At 47.4% G+C, this 9,536-nt stretch overlaps 1 protein-coding gene across 1 annotated transcript in view; it reads right to left on the reverse strand.

Moving 5' to 3' along the window:
- Positions 1–3,355: 3,355 nt before the first annotated feature.
- The window catches only part of NRP2 (neuropilin 2), a gene marked incomplete at its 5' end in the record, with an annotated part of 75,304 nt that continues 69,123 nt past the window's right edge, over positions 3,356–9,536 (reverse strand). Inside the window, 2 exons of the mRNA XM_009872164.1 lie at positions 3,356–3,902; positions 4,527–4,595. Of these exons, the coding sequence (XP_009870466.1) occupies positions 3,598–3,902; positions 4,527–4,595 (374 nt within the window). The remainder of the gene's footprint in view (positions 3,903–4,526; positions 4,596–9,536) is intronic.

The raw sequence follows: 9,536 nt of genomic DNA on the forward strand, positions 1-9,536 counted from the left end.
CTCAAAGGTCTTTTCCAATCTAGGCAATTCTGTCACTCTCTTAGCCTAAAACCACACTCCTTTCCAGGATGGCCAGCAGCACTGAGAAGTGGTGCAAGGTGGCAGGAAGGGACCTGTGTCCCCTTTTGGGTTTGCGCCCAGGTGCTTCTCTTGGGAGAGCAGCTTCCAGATACCTCCAGCTCCAGGAGGAGAGGCCGTGCACAGCCCTGCATCACCTCGAGGTGACAGGCTGCTTGGGATGCCCCAAGGGGACAGGCACACCACAGCAAAGGCATGGCTCTGCATGCCTTCAGCCATGCCTTGGTTTCCCTCGGGCTTCCGGGTGCCCATAAACCTCTCAGTTGAACTTCCTTGTTGCCGCTCTTTCATAAATAAAAAAGCCACTGAAGCATTTTCTCTACCATAATGTTTATTAAATAGCAGTTTTAAAAGGTTTTTATACAAATCATATAAACACAGTTTGATTTTTGTGGTTTTTTTTTTTTGTTTGGTTTTTTTTTGTTTTTACACTTAAGAATCACAGTAAAAGCTCTTTAAGTCCTTAAGTTCTGGCTCAGCCAGTGAACGGTCAAATACCTTGAACTGCAAACCTTGGAGAAGTTCCATTTCTGCATACAATTTCTTAATGGTTTAATTCCCATGCTTAGCCCTGGCACCTTCCCACAAAATGAAATCACCCAGCACCGATACCTGCCCGATAGCAACATGTCCTCGGCATGGGAAGGGTGTGGAGGCAACAGCCTGTTTCAGCAAATGCATTAACACTGATTTAGGTTTCTGTTTTTCTTCTTTTCTGAATTTCACAGAGGGAATTGTGATCAGAAAACCTAATCTATTTGCAGAGGAGGATGCAATGAATTGAATGCACTGACGACTTTTTTTTTTTCCCTGTTGAAGTTACAATCAAACACAGTTTTCTGTAGAAGAACAGTAAAGCACCCAGCAGAGGTAAGTGAGGTATTAGCTTTGCAGCATTATCGGCCTGCTCCTGCCCGGCAAGCGCACCCATGAGGGCCCTGGCCCGTCTGGAAGGGGCAAGCAGGACACGTGGGGTGGATGCTTAGTTGGGCCCGTGCCAAGTTAGTGCCAAGATCCGCAGTACTCTCCTGCCCCAGATCAAGAGATATATTAACACGAGTCAGTCCCACGGAATAAGTCACATACACGATACATACAGAGAATTCACGTGCGTGTGCAAACACACTATTTCTGAATTATGTATATACGAACTCCTCTCTCTGTACGTCTACTAGACACCATAACGTCACCGTTTTCATTATATATTTTCACCTATTGTTTGCCTAAGTCGACTTTTCTACTGTATGGTCCTTTTCCATTCATCCTTCCCCTCTCCTGTGATTTGAAGAGGATAAAATCATTGAGCAGCAGCAATTCAGCTTTGAAATGGTCTGGTACATTTCCTTTTACTGCCTCTGTTCCTTTTGTACAGTAAAATAACACCCCTGTGGAATTTGTCCATGAAGAATGCCAAAAGAAATAAGGTGATTCGAAAGAAGAATCTGAGATACATTTACTGCTGTTTCTGTTGGGCGCACAGTGTGAATTAAAAAAATGAAGGCCTTTGTGTGCACACGTCTCTACGTGTGCGTGTATGAACCGTGGATGTTTTGATGACACAGCTGCTGGTACCTGCTTCCCCAGTAACATATGTGTCTCTCCTACAATGCAGAAGTCTTTCTTTTTTTCCTAAAAACTTACTGTCTGATGGAGCTCTTCATGAAACAGCAGACAAATGTTCCTATTCCCACTGCACTGAGGAGCAGCTGTGGCACTGTCCATGCTCCTCTCATCTCCAGATGTTGCTTCTCTCCCCAAACATCTGGTCTCCTGCAGGATGTGTTTACAGGGACTGTGCAAACCGAGCTTCACAGCATCTCACACCTTTGTCGCTCTGCACTTAGTGAGGGGGGGGAAAAGTCCATCCCGAACCCAAACTATTTGCTAGGCAGAGTGTAACTTCAAGACATCAGGTATTTCTAAAGAGCCCCTGGAAAAGCAAACCCAATGTGCTGGAAAGGTTTCTTCTCGCTTATACATGTGCAAGCTGATAGGGGCGATCTGTCTGTACTGAATTGGAAATGAAGGCATTGGTTTGGGGCCCAGCACGTTTTGTCCATTAAACTGTTTTCATAACACTCCTCTCCCACAGCACAGTGGTAAGTGGAGTGGTATCAGCTGCCAGCCAATGTAGCCAGACCACTTGAAAGTAGAAGGACCAGACTTTTTCAGCTGAGTTCTACCCCACAGAGAGCAGTGAAGAAGTGTTTTGCTGGGAAAGGATGAAGGCCTCACTTGTTTGATACAGCACTGATCATCAGACAGAGGAAAAATACTTCTTCTAAGGCACTTGTTCAAAGTAAAACAAAATATAGCTCATAAATAAAACTTCGGGGTTTTGCTACCAGTTGGGAGCAGCACAGCTTTGCTCCGAAGGGAATACAGCGGCAGCCGTTTGGTCCAGTGGTGCTGACATCCCCCAGCTCCAGGGAGAAGGGGGGGCACCGTGAAGGTGAGGAGGGGTGGCAGGTGCCGTGGTCAGGCTCCTGGGGCTGTGGGCATGGCTCCAGCCTCCTTGCCTGTTCATTTTCCCTCCCCAGCACTTTGGAGAGGCCTCAACACTGCGTGTCAAGCCAAACTCCGAGTGAAGTCCCCTTCCCAAAGCCAACGCTTGAGCACCAGCAGCCTGACACGCTCTATCTTTTGTTTGCTGCAATCTTCTCATTATAGCAAAAAGAAAAAGGAAAAGAAAAAGGGCAGGATCAAGAGGGGTGGGAGATTCAAAGCAAGGCCTTCCTGATGAAGGACTCAGCTGTTATAATCCAAGATCTGGATTTAATAAATGGCTCTTATTCACAAATCACTTTAAGGCTCTTCAGCTTCTTTCAAAGAGGTGCTTCTACACATACGGTTTCCTTTCTGTTTAATTTCTAATGATTTCAGAAAGCACTGTTACCATTGACACTAAAGCCAGTATCACACCTTTCCCCCCTAACAGGAAAATGAAAGTTGAAGGTAACAACATACTTCCATTTTTCAGGACTGGAAACTGCAGCTTCTTGGACTTAGTGTGATGTGCACAAATCCTTAAAGCCAAAACGGTCTCTGGATGGGGTCTAAAATGGACAGGGTCGCTGTGTGTGTGTGTATGTGTGAGTGCAAGTTATTTCTATAGAAACAGTGGCTGAAGAAATCCCTCAGCCTGCTCAGCAACTCACCAGATGAAGGAGGTGGGAAATAATGATCAACATTTAGTTTCTCATATCCAAAAGGTAAACCAATCTCCCTTGCCACGTCCCAGCCACTCGCATCAGCAGAAAATGAAGATGAACTAACAAACAAGGGACTTGGTCCTCCCTTCCCCGGCACAGTCCGGTTTGTGGGAAAGCCCGCTCGGTCCTGGTGGAGTGTGACCCACCATTGGGACCTGGCAGCAAGGAGCAGCGCATCCCCTCGCTCCTCCTGCACCCCTTGTTCCTCGTTGTGGCATTCAGTTCCCATAGAAAACAGCAAAAAAAATAACCTCCTGCCAGCCCACCTCACCGAGCACAACACTGAGGGTGATGCCCAGGGCAGCCATCAGGCCTCCGAGCAGCACTTCTGGTGGTTCATCTTGACCTTGTGCTTGATGCCATCGTACAGCTCGAAGTTGTAGTTCTCCAAGGTGGTGGAGCTCCGTGAGGACAGGCCAGCGTACGAACATGTGCAGTAGAGGAGCAGACCAGCGCAGATGGCCCCAAGGAGGACACCGAGGGAGCTCATAGCTATGATGGTCACCAGGATGGGATCCAAGGTGTAGAGCCAGCTTTTTTCTTTGTCCAGCTTTGGGGTTCCTGGAGAGTTAGTAGAGAACAGTGTGTCGTTCCTATCCGATCCAAAGTAATCTGCAGTGGAATGGGCACTTATTATCCAGGGATCACTTTTTCCCCTCCACCACCTTTATGCATTCTTTTACTTGGAGCTGTGATGGCCTTAAAAGAGTATAAGGCCCACCATGGGTATATCTCAGTAGGATTCACTAACCCACGTCTAGAAGTAATGTGAAGCACCAATCTATCACGAAAGGTAGGCTCCCTAATTCACTTTTACATCTCAGGCTATGTAAATAGCATGCTAGCATTTTAAATCCACCAAAACTCTGGCCCTTCAAGTGCCATTGGGTTCAGAACTACGGAAACAATCTGTCACAGCTCCCAGACTTAATTTTCTCCATTTACAAGTCAAAGTGCCAGGCAAGCGGCAATTAATACTTGAAAGATCAGTTCCACTTGTCCTAACACAAATACAATATATTGACTTTGCAAGGTTGCTGGCTGTCGAAGAAGGAAAACAAGAAAGGAAAACTAATGTTTTTGTCCAGACACCAAGCCACCACTTCAGTGTATGTTCTCATGTGTGTTCTAGCTCCCAACTCCCATTAAAGCTAAAGTTTGTGAGTAATTGTAGCATCTGATACTGAAACACAAGTTCCCCCAGATAAATTGCCCATGTGGCATTTGGGTACCAACCTGGGTCGCTGTTGTCTTCAAAGTCTTGCTCAGAGATTGGAAAGTCATCCTCCAGTCTTGGGAAGTTCACTGGAACAACAAAATGGGAAACACCATTTGTTTAAAGAGCCCTTTCAGGATCATTATTGCCCCTGGTCACTGGACTGCGAGACCAGACAGAAGAAAGTAATAGTTAAACTACTGCAAGGCTCTTGCTCATGAAAGGAGAAAGAACTCTTCCTCTTCTTCCTTTGGTCAAAGTCAATAAATTCTCTTACACACCTGAGAGAACAGGATCTTTCTACTCCATCACATTTAATGACCACCAAATGACCAGCTTTTAAGAAGAGAGCGAGTGAAAAGCAAAGAAACCAGGTAACTTGAACGGCACTAAAATGTTGTCATTGGTGCCTGCATAATGGCCATAATTCACTATTAACATGCCCACGGGTATTATCCTTACAACTTTAAATAGGATCTTAGTGCCTATCATTACATGCCACTAATGCTAGATCCATTTAGCACACTCTACTTTTCATCTTTTCCCATCCATCTTACTGGACACAGACCTTCAATGACTCAGTTTCTCTTTGGGTTTCAGATAAATTCATAGTAATTTGAGGAAGTCATATATCATCATTATATGTTCTAATGCAAAAGCTGTTTGAAATGGGAAGCAAATGGCTGTCCATATCCAGGCATTTATGTTAACATTTCTGTGATCCAAATTCCTTTTAGTTGTAACATTTCTTTTTGTTGTTCAGCACAGATCAAGGACTAGTAACCAAAGGCACATGCTATAATCTGAGCAGAAGTTATTTTCCTGTGCAGTCTTCCTAGTATTATCTCTACATATAGTTACCGTGTCTCTTCCTCAGTTTTCCAAAAGAAAATGCCCTTTCATTTCGATCTGCTTAGATTTTTCAAAGCTGGCTGTAACTTGGGGTGCTCAACTGAGAAGGCACCACAAAATCATCAGGAATTCAGAAAATATGGGACTTCTAGAAAGTGGTGGAAGCCACACCCTTGGAAGAGTTGTGGTTGAAAAAGAAGGCTCTTTCGCATCTTGTGCAAAAATGACAAGAAGAGTTTAAAGAGGCTACTTACAAACAACCAAACCCAAAGAATGTAACTTGTGCCTAAAGAGCAAAGAAATTAACCAAAACCTTGTAAAAGAATAATTATGAATGTTTGCACAGCAATTTAGGACTTGAAAAGGCCTCCTGAATCACCAAATCCACTTTTTTGCTATCCCCGGCACTGGTACCAGGCAATCCCTGCCAGCGACACTTTAAGGTTCACTTCCAGAGCAGGGAACTTTGCTGACCACACCACGCTGCCCCTGCGCTACCTTACACCTGACTGCAATGATCCTCTGTGCTCATACCGACACCTTCCCAAATACCCATTCTTTGGGCAGAATTGTCTTTTTTCTCTCCGCCCTCAAAGGATTAAGAGATTCTTTGAATTTTCAAGTGAGCCTGGCAACAGGAACACACAAAAACCCAACGCTTGCCCCTCCTGACAACGAGCTCGGTGTCTGGTGAGCCAAGTAATTAAGCCAAGTGAAGGCTGCTGGTGGCTTGTTGAAGAAACATAGGTGCACATCATCTTCTGTAAAGCCTCACTTTAGCAGCGAGTCCACACGATTTCTTAACACTTCCAGAACTGACAAGCCCAGATGGCAACATCTTAGGGCTGGGAGAACTGCCGGAGGGCCTCTTGCAAACATTTAGAGCTGAACATGTGGAAAAATAACTTGCAAAGCAGTTTACATGCAGAGACATCTGCTTTGCTAGTCCTCTGTCAGATGACAAGCAGTGAAATTTGCCACCCGTGTCACCCACACCACCCTACAGAGAGTGCAGTAGGTTGCTCAAACATGAGCAAAGGTTAAAACTGGACCATGATCTGCCCAAGGAGCCCATGTGCAGGCAAAAGCTGTTGGAAGTCTTTTGCCTTTCCATATTGAGGCTTCTCTAAATTTTGTGTGAGAACAAGTTAGCTTTTTTATTTCCCAGGGCAGCCTTGAGGAAAAGCCAGAAAAAACAAAGTATTGGTTAATCAACACTTTCAAAAAAACACCAGTTCTTCCAGCCTGAAAGGAAGGAGCGCTGGGAAAACTTGAAAAGAGAGAACATGGATACAAAAGGCCCAGCCCCAAACCTATTTACTCTTCTAGCAATTTTCTCAATTTCCCCTGCTAATATAACTCCAAGTCCTGCTTAAATGATATATTCTTCCTCGCCCATTCTCCTTCCTCCTCAGGCCCATGGCAGGCCCTCATTCTTCTGTTCCCCACGTGCCATTTCATCGCTGTCAGACTGTATGTTGTCACACAGGTCTCCACGCCGGCTTTGGAAAAATGTAACTTGATGTTTCTTTTTCCATACTGGGGTTTCTCGAGTCATTAACAAAATCAGCTCTGGCTGTGTGGCTGTCTGTGGGAATTGAAGCTGGTGGTCTGACTTCGGCTCCTAGTGGAGATGATTTCATGTCACAGAAATGAGCCTGCTATTTGTCATCGGTTAGGCTCCTTCGTGACCAGTCTCAGCAATATCGCCACAAGTGGAGCAGGCCATGGAAAGTGACCCTCTCGGGAAAATGGTCCCCAGAAAAGCCCTGCAAGCTGTTGGGCAGAATGGGGGAAGTACGCCTTGCCCTGTGCCGTGGAGAGCTGCTTGCTTAAAGGGCAGCTTTCGGGAGCAATTTACTTTGCATTTTAAAAGGAAAAAAAAATACTGGGGAAGGGGAGGCAAGAAAATTAGGGTAAACAGTATTTAAACATGAGGAATGCCTTCTCCTGAGTGAAAGACCCTTTTTCAAGCATGTGTGCTGAATGATGGCTGTGAGCACCTAGCCGGCCATGCCCAAAAGATGATGTTAGTGATGCCGATGGAAATGGCCGGATGCCAAGAAAAGGCTGTTATCTGTCAGATCTGAGAGCACTGCCAGCTAAAAGGCTAATTTATGGGAACTGAAAAAAGAAAGATGAGATTCTAATCAAAGACAAGGGGCGACTTAAGTACTACATTTGTATGAACTCACAGGGAGGGAAAGCAGGAGAGAATCAGTATTTCCAGAGATTAAGTACAGTTTTAATGTACATCTGTTTTAAAACAGTAGCAGGGCTGGGAGGGACTGGGCCAGGGAGGGGGTGGTTACTGGAAGGGGGCTTGATACACCTTGCCAGGGCAGATAGGGGACGTACAAGAGCAGACAAGGTTCTCCGGTGTGCCACCACAGACGTACGCACGTCTTCTGCAGGAAAGCTCTCCAAACCTGCCCAAGGAAGCGCAATTCTGCAAAGCCGAGGCCAGCACAGCACACGGGCTGGCGTGTACTTCCCACCAGCACACACACACCCCACACCAGCCGCCGGCACGGGCTTACCAGCAGTGCCCACCGCCTCAGGCAGAGACCTCTGTGCCGAGCCAAGAGCTATGGCTTAGGAAAGGACACCCAGTCCCAACTGCTGGAAACTAGACACACTCTTCAAAGGCAAATGACTGCAATTGAGAAAAAATAAAATTGCTGTTTCTTTCTATACTGACTTTGTCTGGTGTAAAACCGGGCACTGAGCGCTGCCTCCAGCCCAGTCTGTCCATCTCAGGGCAGAGCGCTGTCTCTCACCATGCATCACTCTACACACAGGCATTTGCAGATGGTGGCTGTGTTGCCTCTGTGGGCTCTTCCTAGGTGAATAAAATGAGCCTCTCAGCAGGAGCTGACTTTCCCAAACGATGTATCAAACTTGTAGCAATTTCCAGCCTTTCCAACGGCCTCTCTGGCACAGGGAAGTCTGGCCTGGAGAGCGCCTGGATGCATTCCCGCTATTCCAGTGCTCCTGCTCCCTGTTTTCCACAGGGGTCTGCAGACTCTGGGGCCAAAGGGGATGCCCCAGGTGATGGTGGCTTGTAGGCTCTGCGAACCTACTGTCTTTCAGTCCCCAGTAACCTCTGCGGCTGTGCTTCCTGGTACAAAAGAGGGGTAGCTCGCTGCCCTCTGGTCCTTTCCGCAGTGCAGAAAAAAATGTGCCGCTCACTTCCCCCAAAAGAGCAAGTGCCCTCCTACGTGCTCACCCCTCTCTCCTGTTGTTACAACATCCATTTGGGCTGGTGCTATCTTGCCCTGCAAGGAGATTGTCAGTGGTGCACACGGAGTGCCCATGAGGGCGTGGAACATTCAATCTAGGAAAAGAGAGTCGGAAATTCTCCCTCCCCAGCCTTGGCAGAGAGAGGCAGAGCTCCAGCTCCACTCTCATCATCTCTTTTCTCCCTTTGCTCATTCCCAGCCCTTTCCTCTCTGCAGCAATAGCGTGACTCCAACACACATCATTTTGTTTTGACACAGCAGAGCAGCCGCCGTGGCCTCCCCTTGACACCGCTCTGCTTGGCGGCGGCGGCAGCGCTGCTCCTTCAACTGGGAGCCCTGGGAGCCGGGGAAGCGACGCCTCCCACCCTTCGAGAACAGGGAAGTGCTTCTCAAAGCAGCAGCGAAGGCACCGGGCAGAAACACTCCCTCCGAACCTCCCACTGCTCTATTTACAGCTCAAAAATCCCCCTCACTTCTCTCTTCTCCACTCCTCCAGAAACACGGAATGACTTTAGTTTACAAAAGGGCTAAATCCCTGCCAAATTTCGAATTAAAACAGTGCTTTGGCTACAGCTGAGCTTTAAAGAAAGCAAACAAGCAGCCTCTCTGCTGGCCTGGCCGCCCTCTGCAGCACATGAACCCCTGCACTATCCTCGGATTGCCTTGGGGCTGCCCCAGCGGCAGTGCACGGGCTTCAAACTGGGGGGCACTGGGGAGCCCCTTGCATTCCTTGGGCTGCCAAAAAATGCAGAGAAAACAGGGAAGAAGAGGTGGGTGGGTGAAGGCCCCCACCGAAAGCACTCAGGGATGTGAAGCCCAGCTGTGTGCTTGGTGCAGGGGCAAACGCGAACAGGCAGCTCTTTCCAGGCCCAGCGCTGCCCTCTGACGCGTGGCACCCTGCCCTCACTGCACGCATGGGGGATGGCTAAGGCGGCT

The sequence above is a fragment of the Apaloderma vittatum genome, unplaced genomic scaffold, assembly GCF_000703405.1.
Source record: "Apaloderma vittatum isolate BGI_N311 unplaced genomic scaffold, ASM70340v1 scaffold33520, whole genome shotgun sequence".
Lineage (NCBI taxonomy): Eukaryota > Metazoa > Chordata > Aves > Trogoniformes > Trogonidae > Apaloderma > Apaloderma vittatum.